At 46.3% G+C, this 20,264-nt stretch overlaps 1 protein-coding gene across 1 annotated transcript in view; it reads right to left on the reverse strand.

Annotated features, from left to right (window-relative positions):
• NOL11 (nucleolar protein 11) overlaps positions 1 to 1,932 on the reverse strand; it is a 67,481-nt gene extending 65,549 nt beyond the window's left edge. The window contains exon 1 of the mRNA XM_068263801.1: positions 1,784 to 1,932. Within this exon, the coding sequence (XP_068119902.1) occupies positions 1,784 to 1,912 (129 nt within the window). The 5' untranslated portion in view covers positions 1,913 to 1,932. The remainder of the gene's footprint in view (positions 1 to 1,783) is intronic.
• Between the last annotated feature and the right edge of the window lie 18,332 nt (positions 1,933 to 20,264).

The following is a 20,264-nucleotide window of genomic DNA, read 5'->3' on the forward strand; positions in this document are numbered from 1 at the left end:
TTACCCTAACCAGAGCAGACCTCCCCTGTGTTCTCCTTCAGTCCTTACCCTAACCAGAGCAGACCTCCCCTGTGTTCTCCTTCAGTCCTTACCCTAACCAGAGCAGACCTCCCCTGTGTTCTCCTTCAGTCCTTACCCTAACCAGAGCAGACCTCCCCTGTGTTCTCCTTCAGTCCTTACCCTAACCAGAGCAGATCTCCCCTGTGTTCTCCTTCAGTCCTTACCCTAACCAGAGCAGACCTCCCCTGTGTTCTCCTTCAGTCCTTACCCTAACCAGAGCAGACCTCCCCTGTGTTCTCCTTCAGTCCTTACCCTAACCAGAGCAGACCTCCCCTGTGTTCTCCTTCAGTCCTTACCCTAACCAGAGCAGACCTCCCCTGTGTTCTCCTTCAGTCCTTACCCTAACCAGAGCAGACCTCCCCTGTGTTCTCCTTCAGTCCTTACCCTAACCAGAGCAGACCTCCCCTGTGTTCTCCTTGAGTCCTTACCCTAACCAGAGCAGACCTCCCCTGTGTTCTCCTTGAGTCCTTACCCTAACCAGAGCAGACCTCCCCTGTGTTCTCCTTCAGTCCTTACCCTAACCAGAGCAGACCTCCCATGTGTTCTCCTTCAGTCCTTACCCTAACCAGAGCAGACCTCCCCTGTGCTCTCCTTCAGTGCTTACCCTAACCAGAGCAGACCTCCCCTGTGTTCTCCTTCAGTCCTTACCCTAACCAGAGCAGACCTCCCCTGTGTTCTCCTTCAGTCCTTACCCTAACCAGGCCAGACCTCCATGTTTTCTCCTTCAGTCCAGTCCTTACCCTAACCAGAGCAGACCTCCCCTGTGTTCTCCTTCAGTCCTTACCCTAACCAGAGCAGACCTCCCCTGTGTTCTCCTTCAGTCCTTACCCTAACCAGAGCAGACCTCCCCTGTGTTCTCCTTCAGTCCTTACCCTAACCAGAGCAGACCTCCCCTGTGTTCTCCTTCAGTCCTTACCCTAACCAGAGCAGACCTCCCCTGTGTTCTCCTTCAGTCCTTACCCTAACCAGAGCAGACCTCCCCTGTGTTCTCCTTCAGTCCTTACCCTAACCAGAGCAGACCTCCCCTGTGTTCTCCTTCAGTCCTTACCCTAACCAGAGCAGACCTCCCCTGTGTTCTCCTTCAGTCCTTACCCTAACCAGAGCAGACCTCCCCTGTGTTCTCCTTCAGTCCTTACCCTAACCAGAGCAGACCTCCCCTGTGTTCTCCTTCAGTCCTTACCCTAACCAGAGCAGACCTCCCCTGTGTTCTCCTTCAGTCCTTACCCTAACCAGAGCAGACCTCCCCTGTGTTCTCCTTCAGTCCTTACCCTAACCAGAGCAGACCTCCCCTGTGTTCTCCTTCAGTGCTTACCCTAACCAGAGCAGACCTCCCCTGTGTTCTCCTTCAGTGCTTACCCTAACCAGAGCAGACTTCCCCTGTGTTCTCCTTCAGTGCTTACCCTAACCAGAGCAGACCTCCCCTGTGTTCTCCTTCAGTCCTTACCCTAACCAGAGCAGACCTCCCCTGTGTTCTCCTTCAGTCCTTACCCTAACCAGGCCAGACCCCCATGGTTTCTCCTTCAGTCCAGTCCTTACCCTACCCAGACCTCTATGTCTTCATCCACAGTGCTTTACCATAAAGAGACACAGTCTCATGTCCTCCTTCAGAGCGTACCATAGCAGAAAAACAGTCCCACGTGTCTTCCCTCAATACCATACACTAAACAGACCAGACCCTCATGTGCCACCAGACCCCCTATGTCAGCCCCTACCGAGCCTGTACCTTGTAGAGGGTCACCGTTCTGTCCGACCCGGTTACCAGCACTGTGTCCTCCTCGCCCGCCGCCTCCACACCTTGCAATCCGGTAGTCTGCAAACCGCACAACGTGAGCTCCTCACAGAGCGCCGCCATCTTGGCAGACGCAGAGACCTGACGTCACCGTACCGAGAGCGACTTCCAGAGCAAGAGAAACTCGAGAAGGCAGCGGCCACTTCAGGTTGAGAACGGTATTGCAGCCCTTCAGTGTTTCACTCTTAGCATATTTCCTGTTATCAAAATCGGTGAACGTAAGCTCTTGTTGTGGGATATCCTTACCTTATCCCTGGTCTACTACCGTATTATTATTAGTAGTAGTAGTACTTATGCAATAGCTCCCAACTATCCCTCTTTTGGAGGGACTGTCCCTCTTTGGGATCCCTTTCCCTCTGTCCCTCTTTCCTCCTCATTTGTCCCTCTTTCAGGACTTTGTCCCTCTTTCTATGTAAATATATATATAGATTTCTCTACTAAAAATGTGTGTGTTTGACTCTAAACTTTATTTGCATCCTTTCAATTGATATATTACTCATTTTAAAATGTTAATATTAAGGAAAATGAACCAGGATAGAGAGGACCAGTGTGGTTTGAATTATAAAACAACACATTTTTCTTATGAAATCTTTATGGTATGCATGACTAGGGTGTAGCTTACGTGTCCCTCTTTCTCATCTCAAAAAGTTGGGAGGTATGCTTATGTATGATCCCATCTGGAAAGTTTGGCAGCTTTTTGTTAAAGTTCTGTTTGCTCCCCCAGGAAGATCTGGCCATTTTTGGAAAGCTGAAAGTCCCACACTGGGTCCCGAGTCGGCATGACGCTCAGTTCACAAGTTCCTGGGTTTTGAAGGAGGAGCGTCCCCTGAACTTGGCTTCACAAAGTGCAATTACAGAAGTACGAGATGGACCCAACATCATGATAAGCAGCACACCCGGTAGGTCTTCTTCTTCCTTTGCAGCATAAATCTGTGTCTTCAAAACTTATGTCAAGTGCCCTGGGTTTCTCATTACAGATGAAGGAGCAGCGCAGCTTTGCATCCGCGTCCGGATTTACATCACAAGAGCCTATAGGTACAGATGTCCTGGAACCCTAGACTTCACCCTCCATGAACCTACAAACGTCCGCTGAACTGCACTGAAAGTGTGCTGGCTGGCCCAGCTGTCACCTATCCCTTACTTTCCTTACCCACCATCATAGCCAGAGCTATCCTTGGTATTATGTAGCCAGAATTGCCTCCAAGTATTAGGAATCTAGAGGTGCCCTGATTGAAATGAGATCCAGTCAGTAGAATGCAGAACCAGGGTGAGTAACCTCTCATTTATATTTTGCTTGGGATTCTACTTTCCCCTATACTACTTTGCATAGGGAACAAGGAAGGTAGGCGCTCGAGGAGGGGAGTTAGCCGCCTTTCCATCATCAGGTGCCTACAGTGCCTTATGGTAAATCTGGCCCTGCCCTCATCTCCTCTCTTACTGGCATGGGTAGGAGACTCAATTCCACTGTGCTCTCTGCAACAAAGTGCAGGGGACACCCGTTCCTCCCCCCAACCCCACTACCCACACTTTGGAATGGGGCATCGCATTGACTCTGGACCCAGTACAAAGGAAAGTCGGGACTTTCAGCTTTCCAAAAATGGTTAGATCTGGCAAGGGGATCAAACAGAACATTAACAAAAAGCTGCCAAACTTTCCAGACGGGATAATACGTAAGTACCAAAAAAAAACCTCCCTCAATCCTGTTGGCATTGCACAGTTCAGCAACGGCACACAGACCAGGTATGAAACAAAATAAAAATGATTGGATATATTGGGATCTATTTAACAAAAAAAAGGGTTTACAAATATATATATATATATATATATATATATATATATATATATATTTGGGGCATTAACTATTTTTAGCCAATTTTTTATTTTTGGATGTTACAACACCCCTTTGAGGGCCAGTTTCCACTAGGTCTGCCTGATTACTGCACTCGAATACAGGCCCGGAATCTCAGTTTACTGAAATCAATAGGCTGCTTCCAAATTCATGTGCATGAAAACATTCTGAATGTTACCCTGTCAGAAAAAGTGACCATGGCAGAAAAGTTTATCTTGTGAATAGTCTAATTTAATATGTTATATGACTTATTGTAGCCAGCATTTTTTTTTACTTAAAGGACAACTGAAGTGAGAAGAATATGGAGGCTGCCATATTTGTTTCCTTTTAAACACCTGGCAGCCCTGCTGATCTGTTTAACTGCAGCAGTGTCTGCATAACACACCAGAAACAAGTATGCAGCCGACAATAATGTCTGCATATGAGGCAGAGGATCAAAAGGACAGCCAGGCAACTAGTATTGTTTAACCCCTAGCCGACTGCTCCACGCCCATTGGCGTGAACGCAGCGACAGCCCCAGGACCACTCCACGCCGATTTGCGTGAATGGCTGCGGGCAGGGATTGCAGGGGGGGGGGGGGGGGGGGGGGGTTAACACCGCAGTCCTCAAGTGGTTAAAATGAAATAAATATGGCTGCCCTTATAAACCTCTCACTTCAGTTGTCCTTTAAGGTAGTCCCTAGGGATGAGAGAGAGTGCCTCTGGCAGGCTTGCTAGAATTTCCTAGAACTTCAGGTGGTACTGTGAATTTTTGCAGAAACACTTTCATGAATTGCAGTGAAATCAATGGCACCAACTTTAGCGCTTAATAGCAAAGTCTCCGTATATTTACCAAATTTGTTAGGTATGTTAACGAGAATAGTGGGGACAAGAAAAAAAAACTTTTGAAAAAGACTTTTCAGTTTTTGAGAAATTTGATTTTTAAAGTTACTTTCAATCAGTTTTTTCTTTTACAAAAAAGGAAGTAAAAAAGTAACAAAGCGATCTTGCAGATGCTTACAAATGATTATAAGGCCTTGTTTTTAAAAAAAAATAAAATTATTTGTTCCAGATAGCGCTAAGATTATCGTCAATTACGCAATTTTCGTAGCAAATACGTAAATTGCAAAACATGATGCTATATATGTGCAGCATTTTTTGCTAACTGTGGATTCCAGTCATTTCTGAGATTATATTGCAGATCTCGGTTCTGTCTATTGAAGAAAGTACCAGGGGACTAATACAGGGAAGAGCGGTAATAATGCCGCATAACGCCGGCAATATTACCCTTACCGTAGCTCCCAACTGTCCCTCTTTTGGAGGGTCAGTCCCTCTTTGGGAGCCCTGTCCCTCTTTCCTCCTCAGTTGTCCCTCTTTCAGGACTTTGTCCCTCTTTTTATGTAAGTATATATATTTCTCTACTAAAAAATGTTTGATTGACTCTAAACCAGCCTTTCTCAACCTTTTTACCATGGAGGAACCCTGTAAATAACTTTTGGATCTCAAGGAACCCCTGCAAACAATTTTTTGGTCTCGAGGAACCCCTACATTTATTTTTCAGGAGGCATGGTCTTTAAAGAGAGTCTGAAGCGAGAATAAATCTCGCTTCAGACCTCATAGATAGCAGGGGCATGTGTGCCCCTGCTAAAACGCAGCTATCCCGCGGCTTAACGGGGGTCCCTTCACCCCCAAATCCCCTCCGTAAAGCGGGGGAGCACTTCCACATTGGGGCAGGGCTAACCGCCGCAGCCCTGCCCCACGCGCGTCTGTCAGACGCTGTGTTTGCAGCTGAGTTTCCCTATGTCAGCCATCAGTCAGGTGCCGGGTTGTGTCTGGTTGGAACAGATACCTCTTTACTAATCAAATTCATTTTTGGTCTTTTATGACTGTACATATTATCTGGTCAAGATAATTCTCTATGCTTTGTAAAGGCCTGACGAAGGGTCAATAACCCGAAACGGACTAGTGTCGTCGCCTGAACTAAAATTACCTTTTTTCATCAAACAAAGCACACAGTGTCTATGATCTGCTTTTTGTATTGCTGTTTTATATGTCTGTACCACAAATTCTTCTGCTGCTTTACAAATAATTTTTCTACCTTTTTGAAGAAGAAAAATTAATTTTTTGTGAATATAATAAAGTGTGAAACAAAAAATTTTGGAAACAGATCGCTATTTTGTGGCTTCACTTGATTTAAATTGATCCTCCTATAAAGAAACCAGACGCGTATCTCCGCCTCTCCCTCGCCCCTCTCAGTCTTCCTTCACTGAGAGGGGCGGGGGAGAGGCGGCGATGCGCGTCTGATAGACGCGACTGGAGGCAGGGCTGCAGCCGTTAGCCCTGCTTCCAGGAAGAGAAGATTTACGACCAATTCTACGACCAAGGTTTGCGGGGAGTGGGTTTGGGGGTGAAGGGACCCCCGTTTAGCTGCGCGGCAGCAGCGTTTTAGCAGGGGCACACATGCCCCTGCTAACTATGAGCTCTGAAGCGAGATTTATTCTCACTTCAGTCTCTTTAAGTAGGTGTGGCTGCTAATTTCACTATCTCCTATTACACTGCCACTCATTATACTGTCTCCTGACCCCCCCCCCCCCCCCCCCCCCAATTTAGTGCTTCTTGTTACAGTACCACCTATTATGGTGTGCTCTATTATACTTCCCCCACGATGGGGTAAAATGCCAAGGAACCCCTGCAGAGTCCTCAAGGAACCCTGGGGTTCCAGGGAACCCTGTTTGAGAAAGCCTTCTCTAAACTTTATTCCCATCCTTTAAATTGATATATTACTAATTTTATAATGTTAATATGAAGGAAAATGAACCAGGATAGAAAGGACCAGTGTGGTTTGAATTATAAAACAACATATTTTTTTTATGAAATCTTTATGGTATGTGTGACTAGGGGTGCGGTGGGGGGGGGGGGTGATCAGGGATGTGGCATGGGTGTGGCTTACGTGTCCCTCTTTCTCATCTCAAAAAGTTGGGAGCTATGCCCTTACTACCACCCCGTGTACCGTGGTATGCGACTAGCGCAGTCCTTGCAAAGGTAACGCGCAATACTAATGGCAACGCTCATTAGTAGCACGTGTGACCAGAGCAACAGTCACGCTAATAGTTTAATCTGTGGTACACAAGTGGCGGTAGTAAGGGTAATATTACTGCTCTTTCCTGCATCAGGCCCCAATAAACCCCATTCATTATGTCTCTAAACTAACTTTTCTTCACCTAACAATTGAAAAAGTACTAAAAAGTAAGCAAAGAAGTAATATTTCCTGTGAGAAGTTTCAGAAAAAGTTCAGGTAACCGTTACTGATTTCCTCAGAATGGATGGCTTGTAATTCAAACCCAGAGAATTAGTGTGGCCTTTCTAAGGAACTTGGCCTAAGTTGGGGAAATTCTCGGTCAAGAAGAAAGTCAATGCAGTCAGGAGCAGTTCTAAGAAGAGGCAAGGCAATGGCCGTGCCTCAGGTGGTGGCTAATAGGGGTCGATGCTAAGTAGACGGCTCACTGTCCGCCTAAAGTGCCCCTTTCTCTCTGTCTCTCCCTTCCTCTATTCATACAGGCAGTGGCTCCCTCCCTCTGCAGTGGCTAACAGCACCTATCAGAGGAGTACCTCTACCTCAGTCCTATTAGATTCATCAGGTATTTTATGTCATGAGTAATTTTCATGCACAAAGACATGTGAATATATTTCCCAGCAGGTATTTGGCTTAACCTGCACCAGTGGGCACCCGGAATCTGCCCTTTAAGAGGGCCAGTGAATAGCAGGGTTTCTCAGCATACCATGGGTGCTGGCACTTGCAGATGTGCATGCTTCTGTTTGTGTGTCTATGCTGGATACACACGGTGCGTTCCCGCACTCGATTTCCCGCTCGATTCGTTTATTTCCAACATGTCCGATTTTCATCTCCATGGATCGTTAGGTTGATTCACATGTAAAGTATGCCAAATCGACCTAACGATCCATCGAAATGCAAATCGGACATGTTGGAAATAAACAAATTGATGGGAATCGAAAGGGAAATCGAGTGCGGGAACGCACCGTGTGTATCCAGCATTAGGGACTTGTTCAGGTTGGTGCCTCAAAGTGCCCTGGTAGTCTTTAGTATGCAACGCATGAGCTTGGCCACGCCGTTCCTGCATGTGTTCTAGTGCATGACGACTGCGCATGCATCATTTTCCCAGGGGTAACCATTTTCTCATAAAACCATTTGGTAGTGAGCCATCTGGCTACATACAGCGGGGGCTGGGGGTATATGGCGACACTGGCTACCTACACAAAGAACGGAACTCTGGCCAGCTATACTTAAAGAGAACCCGAGGTGGGTTTGAAGAATATTATCTGCATACAGAGGCTGGATCTGCCTATACAGCCCAGCCTCTGTTGCTATCCCAAACCCCCCTAAGGTCCCCCTGCACTCTGCAATCCCTCATAAATCACAGCCACGCTGCTGACAAACAGCTTGTCAGAGCTGGCTGTGTTTAGCTCTATAGTGTCAGTCTGCTGCTCTCCCCGCCTCCTGCGGAACTCCAGTCCCCGCCTGCATCCCTTGCCTCCCTGCTGATTGGAGGGAAGGGACGGGGGCAGGGACCGGAGCTATGCAGGAGGCGGAGGAGCAGCTGAGACTGACACTACAGATGTAAACACAGCCTCACAGCATGGCTGTGATTTATGAGGGATTGCAGAGTGCAGGGGGACCTTAGTGGGGTTTGGGATAGCAACAGAGGCTGGGCTGTATAGGCAGATCCAGCCTCTGTATGCAGATAACATTCTTTAACCTCCTGAGCGATAATCCCGAGCTGAGCTCGGGGTATATCGCGCAGGAGGATTTCTCAGGCCCTGGTGGGCCGATTTGCATAATTTTTTTTTTGTTACACGCAGCTAGCACTTTGCTACTTTGTAACTTCCTACTTTGTAACTTCCGATCGCCGCCAATCCGCCGCCGCTCGCCGTGCCACGCAGACCCCTCCCCGACCCCTTGCGCAGCCTGGCCAATCAGTGCCAGGCAGCGCTGAGGGGTGGATCGGGACTCCCTCTGACGTCACGACGTCCATGACGTTGGTGACGTCATCCCGCCCCGTCGCCATGGCGACCGGGGAAGCCCAGCAGGAAATCCCGTTCTTAACGGGATTTCCTGCTTACTCTGATCGCCGAAGGCGTGGGTGGGGGGATGCCGCTGCGCTGCGGCTATCATGTAGCGAGCCCTGGGCTCGCTACATGATTTAAAAAATAAAAAAAATTAAAAAATAGTGCTGCGCCACCTCCTGGGCGATATAATTGTATCGCCCAGAGGGTTAAACACACCTCGGGTTCTCTTTAAGGGTGACTTTTGCTACCTATACTTGGAGGGGGGGTACTCTGGCTACCTACACTGCCTACCTGCATAATTTACCCAGGAGTAGCCAATATCTTGTAAGACTATGTGCTAATGAGCCATCTCTGGCTACCTACACTTGCGAGAATCTGACTACCTATACTGGAGGGGGGGCTCTTGCTACCTATAGCTGTCAGGACTTCCACAAGCTCCTTGTACTGCCAGTAAAACATGTTGCAATTAATTTGGAGTCTTATTGAATATATATTTTTCAGTGAAAATGAACTGTGAGTTTCCTTGTAAGAGGTAAGTCCACTAATACCTCCCTTTTAAACGCTTTTTAATCATCTTATCCTTACCTGGCACCTTTGCTTAAACATTTGCTTATCTTGTGTTTTTCATTTATGTATGTAGGCTGCACAGTAGCACTTTTCTTGTCCTGTATGCAGTGGCGTAGCTAAGGAGCTGTTGACCCCGATGCAAGTTTTACATGGGGCCCGCCAAGCACTCTCTACATAGCAATTGATACGGCGCACCAAAACCTGCCAATGGCAGCTACAGTGTCAGAGGTGCAAGAAGGGGATGGGGAACAGCTTGTTAATGACTACCACTATTCAAAGTATCTATTGAGGTGATTATGAGCACAGGATCAATAGAGAGCTAATACTGCAGTTGAGGGAGGGCCCCCTGGGGCCCCAATGCGGTTGCACCCTCTGCAACCCCTATTGCTCCGCCCCTGCCTGTATGCTGGGTGTAATTCTAAGTACCTACTTATTCTGTATGTATGGAGGCTGCACAGTAGCATTTCTCTTGTCCTGTAAGATCAAGTTACTTCAGTGCTACTCAGCTAGCCATGTAGGTAATCTAGAACCTTCTCCTCAATTTCTGCAGAGTGTGCGGGAGTAGTGGAGTGCACAGGTGCCCTATAAAATTTCAGTTTAAGAGTTAAACAATTGTACTAGAAGTATCGGAAGAGCCTAAAGGAATGAACCTTTGGAATTTAAAAGGTGGGGAAGACTTACCTTGGATATTGTGGTGCAAATCAAAGGCAAGCTCTGTTGCCTGTAGCAGGGCCTACCTGGTGACATAATTATATATTGCACAGTGCCAGTTGAGCGCTATAGGATCTGTCATGATAATATAGAATGTAACCTCTCGTTTGGAACTCTGTACCACAGCCTAGTGGCTGACCGCGGACCTGCAGGGAGGACCTGCTTGAGGAAGCCCCAGGTAAGTAAATCTGCTGTCATTTAGTTGGGTTCAGGTATCCTTTATAGCTCACTGCCTCATCTGCTACCCGCTTTTGTCTACTCCCCCAGTGTCTCAACCCCACTACCCGTTAGATTGTAAGCTCGCAAGGGCAGGGACCTCCCCCTTTTTGTTTCCTGTTTCTGTGCAATGTATCAAATGTACATTGGTGATGTTATTCAAACTACACATCAATTGTATGTATCGGTACTCATGGCACTGGTTGTGCTAATATATAATCTATAAATAATAGCTGGATAGTGTAATGGTGGCTGGATAGTGTAATGGTTAAGGGCTCTGCCTCTGACACAGGCGACCTGGGCTCGAATCTCGGCTCTGCCTGTTCAGTAAGCTAGCACCTATTCAGTAGGAGACCTTAGGCAAGTCTTCCTAACACTGCTACTGCCTATAGAGCGCGTCCTAGTGGCTGCAGCTCTGGCGCTTTGAGTCCGCCAGGAGAAAAGCGCGATATAAATGTTCTGTGTTTGTTAATAGTAAAAATAGTAATATAATAATAATTATGTAAGTTTCTCATTTGTTTTTGAATTTTTCTTTTGGCTTATAGTAAACCTGAGACAAATTGCAGGAAAGGATGTTTACTTACCCTGGGGCTTCCTGCAGCCCCTTGTAGTTGATCTGCTCCCTCTGAATCCATCCGGTCCCCTCAGTTGTGCCTCTGTGAGGCCTGCGGTCCAGCATGCGCAGTCCTGCTGCTTGCACCTGATCGCCCTCTCTTGGCTAGGAGCACTCTGCATCAGCACAGTTACGCTCTTAATGAACTGTACGAGTCGCAGATGTTACGGAGCTGAAAGTGGCAACATCGAGGGGACCAAGAGGATGGCGAGGAAGCTAACGGACTACAAGGGCCTGGAAGGAGCCCTATGTAAGTATAAATTATTTGGTGCATTTTAAAGGAGTCATCAGCCAAATCTGCTGCCCCATAACAAACTTATCCGGGGGCTTCCTCCAGCCCCTTGCAGCTGACATGCCCCCACGCAGCATCTCTGCTCGCAGCCACCGGCCTGGGGTCCCCGCCGGTGCAGAGACCTTGAGGTTGTCCTCTACTGCACCTGTGCGAGCGCCGTTGGCAATCAAGTCCACATTGTCCGCAGTGTACTTCGCAGGCGCAGAACTACTGCATGGACTTGATTGACAGCGGCGCTCGCGCAGGCGCAGTAGAGGAGGTCGGCCACTGCACCGGTGGGGACCCCGGGCCGCGGCTGTGAGTAGTGGTTCTGCGAAGGACATGTCAGCTGCAAGGGGCTGGAGGAAGCCCCCGGGTAAGTATATCATGGGGAAGCATAATTTGGCTGATGATTCCTTTAAGCCTCTCTAAAACTCCTGTGCTCCACCATCTGCATCTTGTTAGTTACAACTTCTCCTAATAAAGCTTGGACTTTTTGGATTTGGCTTTAACAACAATAATATTTCAGTAGCACTTTTCTCCCTGGGGACTTAAAGCGCTGTGGCCCTGCATTATGCAGTCTCAAAGGCTCAGGAAAAGAGGTGAGTTTTTAGCCTTTTTTGAAAGCTGTCAAGAGAAGGAGCCTCTCGTACTGATTGTGGAAGTGAGTTCCATAGAGTAGGGGCTGCATAGGAAGAGGCCCGAGCACCAAATGTTAAGTGTATCCTGGGAATAACCAGCTTCATCTTGTTGGCAGAGCAGAGGGTGCGTGGAGGGGCATAAAGTTCCAATAGATCCACTATGTATTTGGGTCCCATGTGGTGTAGAGCCTTGAACGTCAGCAGGCAGATCTTAAAATTGATTCTCCATTTTACTGGTAACCAGTGAAGAGTTTGCAGTACTGGGGTGATGTGTGAGCTGTGGGGGGCATTGCAGTACTGGGGAGATGTGTGGGCTGCGGAGAACATTGCAGTACTGGGGTGATGTGTGAGCTGCGGGGGCATTGGCTAGGAGTCTGGCTGCAGCATTCTGTACTAGTTGGAAGGAGCTCAGAACCTTATATGTAGATCTGATGAGCAGGGCGCTGCAGTAGTCTAGGCGGGAGGATACAAATGCATGTACCAGGGCAGGTAGGTCTTCAGCTGGGATAAGGTGTTTGATTCTCGCTATATTTCTTAGATGGAAGAAGGAAGACTTGACGACAGCTGATACCTGCTGTCTGAGTTTTAGATTTCCATCCAGGATCACCCCAAGGTTTCGCACAGAGTCTTTATACTGTACAGTATCTCCCCCAATTGCTTGTTTGAGGTGGTGAGCGTTCTGAACTTTATCCATCATGTGTGGACCACCTGATGCAGACTGGGAGAGACCCAGATCATTGATTTATGATACAGAGCAAACAAAACTCAAGGACTCAAATAGTGGTTGAAAAGTTCGATTGAAAGTTTATTTACAGTATGAAACAAGGAAGAAAGATGATCCAACCAAAGGAAACACAAAACAAGTAAAGAAGTCAAACACCAAAGCAGTATGGATTAATATGTGCTATAACCACTAGACTCACTATATCCCCACAATCCCTGTAAAAGAGTACCTGTCACCTGATCCTCATTTTGTGGTCGGAGTTCCGAAAATGGACCTCTCCTACTTTGATTAGGTCACAGGTTCTCTTTATATCTTGGTCCAGGTAAAAGAAAAACATACATAAATCACCAGTAAATAAAACGGGGGGGGGGGGGGGGGGGGGAGGGGGATCCTGGAGGGCAGTTTCTAGAATAAAGGAACAAGAAGGGAGAGAACCTAGTGTTGAAACGTTGCAGAGATGATGGCAGACTTGTTCACACACATGGCATTTACATACACCTTTCAATATCTGGCAGAGCAGGATCATCCGCCAGGCAACCTAGGAAGGTGCCTGGGACATAAAGGGTGTTCCTTCTTTGACCTTTCTCCACTTTAGCTTAAAAAAGACTACAAGTGGGCTCAAATCTACTTCCTTGCTTAGGGCCCCATCAAGGCTGAATTGACTGTAAGGCACTGTAGGCACATGCCTACAGGCACCTGATGATGGAAAGGCAGCTTACTCCCCTTCCTGAGCACCTTCCTCCCTCATTCCCTATGCAGAGTCCCAAGCTGAGAGTAAATTAGAGGTTACTCACCTGGCTATCATCATTCTACTGACGAGATCTCCCTTCAGTCAGGGGCACCTCTAGCTACTTAATATTGAGGGTACTGCCGGCTACCAAACACTAAGTGGCACCTGTAGCTACCTATGGCAGGCAAGGGAAGTTAGGGAGAAGTGACAGCTGGTACAGCCAGCACACCTGCAGTGCAGTTTGTTGGGGGTTTGTAGGTGCGTGGAGGGCGGAGTCTAAGGTGCCAGGACTTCTGCGCTTATAGGCTCCCATGAGGTAAATCCGGGCCTGGGCCCCATTATGTCTTAATCCATCTCTAATAACTGGCAAGAGTTCTCTTACCCTTGCCAGATAAACACCTCCCTGCTTTCTCCTTCATTCTCTGACTAGATGGATGTGCGGATACAAAAGGGCTGCCATGTAAAAATAATACCAAAAGGCAGTGTTGCCCTGGCTGAGGACAAAAGCAGAGACATGCTCTATCTTGTAAACAGATTACGCTTAGGTAGCACAACAAGACAGGTAAGGCTTTGCTGAACTACAAATACCACAATAACACTGGGGAGGCAAGAAAACTCCATTTCTAATAAACTGAACACAAAATGGAGAAATTAGCTATAACAAAGTCCTATAAATTGCTGGGATGACATCATTAGAGAGACCAGTGACATCACTGACAAAGCAGCCTATCTATCCCATTTGCTAGAGACAAGTGACATCAATGGGAATTCGGCAATATCCATTCACTAGAGACCAATGACATCACTGTGAATACAGTGTTATCCATTCACTAAGGACCAGCGACATCACTGAGAATTCAGTGTTATCCATTTGCTAAGAGACCAGTGACATCACTGAGAATTCAGTGTTATCCATTCATTAAGCACCAGTGACATCACTGAGAATTCAGTGTTATCCATTTGCTAGGAGACCAGTGACATCACTGAGAATGCAGTCTGTCCAGTCAACAAAAAAACAATAATATCATTGGCAATCCTGGCTTTCCATTCATCAAAGAACAGCGAGTATACTGAGAATGTAGCCCATTTAGTTACTAGAGGCCAGAGACATCACTGAGAATGCAGTCTGTCTGTGCATCAGACACTGGTAATGGCATCACTGAGAATGCAGCCTACCCATCTACTAGAGACTGGGCCACCACTGACAATGCCTTGTATTCATAGAGACCAGTAGCATCACCAAGAATGCATCATATTTACAGTACTCACTAGAGGCCAGAAATATTGCTATGAATGCAGACTAACCTGTGACTTCACTGGGAATGCAGCCTACCCATTCGCTAGAGAAAAGTGACATCACTGGGAATGCAGTCTACCCATTTGCTAGAGAAAAGTGACATCACTGAGAATGCAGCCTACCCATTCGCTATAGAAAAGTGACATCACTGAGAATGCAGCCTACCCATTTGCTAGAGAAAAGTGACATCACTGGGAATGCAGCCTACCCATTTGCTAGAGAAAAGTGACATCACTGAGAATGCAGCCTACCCATTCGCTATAGAAAAGTGACATCACTGGGAATGCAGCCTACCCATTTGCTAGAGAACAGTGACATCACTGGGAATGCAGCCTACCCATTCGCTAGAGAAAAGTGACATCACTGGGAATGCAGCCTACCCATTTGCTAGAGAAAAGTGACATCACTGAGAATGCAGCCTACCCATTCGCTATAGAAAAGTGACATCACTGAGAATGCAGCCTACCCATTTGCTAGAGAAAAGTGACATCACTGGGAATGCAGCCTACCCATTTGCTAGAGAAAAGTGACATCACTGAGAATGCAGCCTACCCATTCGCTATAGAAAAGTGACATCACTGGGAATGCAGCCTACCCATTTGCTAGAGAACAGTGACATCACTGGGAATGCAGCCTACCCATTCACAAGAGAAAATTGACATAACTGAGAATGCAGCCTACCCATTCTTTAGACACAAGTGAGATCACTAGACAGGATCTAAACACATTTAAAATAAAAAGAGGTGGCATTCTGGGTAGTAGGTAAATCTGTTATTTCTTATGCTGAATACACACGGTGCGTTCCCGCTCGATTCCCGTCGATTCGTTTATTTCCAACATGTCTGATTTGCATTTTGATGGATCGTTAGGTCGATTCGCATGCAAAGTATGCCAAATCGACCTAACGATCCATCGAAATGCAAATCGGACATGTTGGAAATAAACGAGCGGGAAATCGAGTGCGGGAACGCACCGTGTGTATCCAGCATTAGGATACCCTTTGTCTGCACTACAGATGATCTAATGTAGGGTAAAATGTAGCTTTTGAATCCTTATGTGCATGCTGAACCTGTGGAGATACATCTACCAGTGGACCTCTGGACGGAGCTCTGAAGATGCAGAAATGTCTGTTACCTGAGCGAATTATCTGCAGGTTGGCTGATATTAGGCAAACTTTGGTAACTGTGTGCCATACAAATCCTCCTACCCCCTACCCACCAGAGATGAATGGCCATTTATGAAGTACACTGATCCCAAATGCCAATACAAGGTGTGGCTGTTTCACCAATCTGCCCAGGTGTAGCGGTGTAGTGATGGTCATGTCTAGGAGAACTCATGGAGAAGCATGTGGTTCGTTTGATCAGCTGATAGATTTGCAAAGCTCTGATTTGCTGTGATCACATCCTGCTTTAGCACGTGATCATGACTAGCAAATCAAAGACTTACATATCTATCACCCAGTGCCGGGACAAGGTCCTTCAGCACCCTAAGCTGAGACACCAAAGTGCGCCATCCCTCCCACCCCAGCCGTCATACACTGATTGCTATTAGAATAAGAGGCGCCCCATGGCCCCCAACATCTTAATCTATAGTTCTCTAGCTTGCAGTCACTGCCATGTATCCGCTTTTCTTATTTCTCTCTGCTTCAAACCCAATAGAGGAATGATAGCTGTGCGCCCCCTCCTACGCTGCGCCCTGAGGCTGGAGCCTCTCCCACCTCTGCTATCACCTGACCAAACTGATCACCTGCTTCTCCATGAGTTCTGGACATGACTATCACTACCTAGATGCCTTCATGATAATGAACAGTTATATAGTGCAACATACTTGCATATGCCATTCTTAGCAATTTGTTGTTTTAGAACAATCACATTTCCTAGAAGAAGAAAAAAAGTTAATAGTGGAGTAAAGGGAGGAAGGGGCCATCCAAAGTCCCTGATTGCATGTAGAAGGGCAGCCCTAGGAACCTTTAGATGTGTGCATTGGTCATTCCTGCATCAGAGCAGGTTGGCTGGTAAGAGGCACAAAGACAGGAATGCCTGGATAGTCTCTTTAAGAGGTTATTCCTATAACTAATGACATCTGTATATGGCTTTATCTGGCAGAGCATTTCAAATGGTTGCTGAGGTTTCTACTAAATCTCAGGGGATGGAAGGAAGAGTGACATACAAAATACAAACTTGCTTTGATTTTCTTGCACGTGTTAAAGTGTCGTAAAAGTGCACTTTTTGTTTTAGCAGCACAAGTAGGATTTAGGTGAATTCAGCATCTGTAGACAACAGAAGTCCTGATAGCTGTTGGGTGTGGACTAAAATGCTGCTCAACATTGGATCTGGAGAATGTGAGAATAAAAAAGGTTTATTTGGTGTGTAAAGTGATGAGGACTTGGAACCTATATCAAGTTCTGATTGTGGTCCCTCATTTCCTGTCCCCGGGTCCAGCAGGTGTGAGTCTTAAAGTTCCAAGAACAGGAAGAGAGAGATTAAAAACTCCTAAGAGGTTCTAATCCTTTGCCATGCTAACCAGCAGTGAAATCATGTTATTTCCAAGAGTGGGGCTTTAAAGGGAATCCGAAGGGAAAATAAACTTATGATATAATGATTTGTATGTGTAGTACAGATAAGAAATGGAACATTAGTAGCACAGATATGACTGTCGTATTGTTTCCGGTACATGAAGAGTTAAGAAACGTCAATTATTATCTATGCAAAAGAGCTTCTCTGAGCTCTCCGACTAATTTAGTCAGACAGCAATGCTATTTTCTGAAGCACTTATCTCAACCTATAGCTCATTGTCTCTTGTTTGTTTAAGATTTTACTGCAGAGAAGTTCAAAGGGTCATTAGCTCTGCTCTGTTTCCAGGGCCGGCCCTAGACTTTTTGCCGCCTGAGGCAATTGGGCATCGGCTGCTTCCTATTTAAGCTGGAGGGGAGCGCAGATCGGGGGACCCAGGCGAGGGGGGGGGGGGGGTCCAACCCCCCTCCCCACCGCTAGGCACAATACCCCCCCCCCCCCCGCACCCACGGATGGGCGGGTGCCGCCCTTAGAAGTTTGCCGCCTGAGGCAAACGTTTCACCCCGCCTCATGAGCGGGCCGGCCCTGTCTGTTTCATAGTTTAAAATACAGTGTAGTTTGTACACTGTAAATTTTAGAGAATGATGCAATATTATAAAAAAAAAGTTATATAACTGAAAATAAGACTTTTCTTTGGTACTAATGCTTTATGAAATATTTGTACTACACATAAAATTCATTATATCATACGTTTTTCTGCGCTTCCGTTTTCTAAAGGGAAAGAAATCTGCCCAGTTTAACTCACCTGGGGCTTCCTCCAACCACTGTAGTGCTTCAGGTCCCTTGCTGCTGTTCTTCTCTGATCCCTTCAGCAGCTGTGCCCTCTGAAAGCTGGCCGAGTGAGCAAGTCGCTGGCTACTACGCATGCGTGGCCCCAGCTGGCGTCTCAATCACACTCTCGTGGCCGGGAGCGTTTTGTGCATGCGCAGTAGCAATATTGCACATAATGTTCCTGGCTACTAGAGTGTAATCAAGGAGGCTATTGGAGGGGACAGCTGCTGAATGGATCAGCGCAGAATGTCAGTGAAGGACCAGAAGGACTGCAGGAGGCTAGAAAAAGCTCTTGGTAAGTTAAACTGGGCAGATTTCTTCCACTTTAGGATAACTTTAAAGTGCATAATGAAAACCAATGTCTTTTTCTACCATTTATGCTTGTTTATAATGCCTGCAACATCACTAGAGAAAAATCATTCCATGTAGGTGGCAGAATGCAGAAAGGAAGGTTGCATGTGAACTGTGATGCTAACATTCAATGGGCTTGATTCACAAAACGGTGCTAGCTGTTAGCACGCTGTGAAAAGTGCTTTGCGTGAAATTTCGCATAATAACGGTTATCACGTGAAAAATTTGTGTCCGAGCGTTAAGGCGAATTTTTCACGCATTAACATTCACGTTTGCGCGATAAATTCACGTTAACGTGCAAGTGTGAAAAAGCTTTTGTTAACGCGCGGATGCGTTTTTTTGCGCGCAATAACCGGTTGTCACCCAAAAACCGGTTTTCACGCAAAAATATGCTAAGACGCGCGAAGGTGCTAACAGTTAGCACCGTTTTGTGAATCAGGCCCAATATCTGGCCTTGTCCGAGGTGGGGGGAGGAGTTTAAGGCATAGGGGAATTGGAGTTGAGCAATGAGGAGAGAGAACAGTAGGGGGCGTTCCCGTGAGAACTTGAAGCTTTCTGCTAATTGGTCCTTTAGGAGATTCCAGAGCTGTGCCTTACAGTGTACTAGCACCTCCACATGGGTCTGTGACACAAAACAGGCTGCACTGCCAAATGTATCACACTGGAATTAACCCACTAATTACGTGTTTTGCGTTGTGTCACTTTAACTTGAGTGGCTGATGAACTAAAAAAGAAAACACAATTATGCAGCAGTGATAATTACAATAAATGCAAGGCCATTATCTACACTGTGCACAAAAGCAAGAATAAAGCGGCCTACCCTGATGATCACACCACTGAAACAAAGTCAGCTATGCCAGCTCGCATATTCTTGTCTCAAAAGATGCCCTTTAAACAGAGCACCACTTTAAAAGGTTAATCTGGGCAACCTACAGACCTTCGTGCCGAGGTATCAGTGGGGGTGTGGTTGACCTGAACTCTTGTACAGCACACAATGAGAAATCTCTATTCCACATGCTGAAGAAATAGACTCCTCTGTGTCCTGTGTTTGTTTAGGCAGATAAACCTGTCTAATTAGTTTTTATCAGCAATTGTAAATAGACTGCAGGACAGTTCAGCCAAGGCAGCTCTCTGTATAGTAAACACAGAAGCCTAAGCCGTTCACTGCCTTCTGCAAGAGTGAAACCAAGTAAAACTCAGGCTTGTCTGCAAATTGGCTACGGCTTGGAATCGGGCCAATCAAATGCACCTACAAAGACCTGTTGAGCCTGCAGGTGTTAGGGTACATTTGGTACATCTGTTGTAAAGTTGCTGAAATATGGTCAGCCGGGTTTTGCTATACAGCAAGCCACATTTTAGGCCATAAAAAACCACTGGGTATAAGTTATTTGTATTTTCCAGTGGCCATAGAGTTGAGGTCATTGAGTCCAGGCTGGCTAGTAAAAGTGATGAAAGAGTATGCTGGATTACATTCCAATAGACTGAATCTGATTGTGCGAATAGGCCCTAATTGCGACATAAAAATCGCACAGTCCTAACCAGATTAGGTATTTCTCATATAGCGAATTCTGCCTTACAGGTTTCTGAAGCCTCTTGTTAATGAACTCTGATCTGTCCCCAGTTTTGTTTTGCAAAATTCTAATCAGTCAATCACTTAGAAAAACAAATCCAGAACAGTCTTGGATTTTATAGGTGGTTTAAAAATGAACAACTTCAGTTCCAAACTGATGCAAGTCCTGTTTGTTGAGTTGACACTTTCCAGCATTTCCTAAAGTTTTGTATTGCATGCAAAAACAATAACAAAAAAGTGTTTTAACCGCTGCTCATCTTCATAAGAGACAAACTGGATAAAAACAGAAAGATATAAACACAACAGCCAGCAATACTGTTACACCAATAACAAAATAAGCAACACTGTTATTCTCCCATATACAGCTGAACGAAACGCAGAATAAGAACCATAAAAACATTAAACGTATAGTAAAATGACAAAAGGGATTTGTATTCTTGCAAAGTATGGCTTCCTGCCTCCATATTC

The sequence above is a fragment of the Hyperolius riggenbachi genome, chromosome 12 (genome assembly GCF_040937935.1).
Source record: "Hyperolius riggenbachi isolate aHypRig1 chromosome 12, aHypRig1.pri, whole genome shotgun sequence".
In the NCBI taxonomy this organism is placed as follows: domain Eukaryota; kingdom Metazoa; phylum Chordata; class Amphibia; order Anura; family Hyperoliidae; genus Hyperolius; species Hyperolius riggenbachi.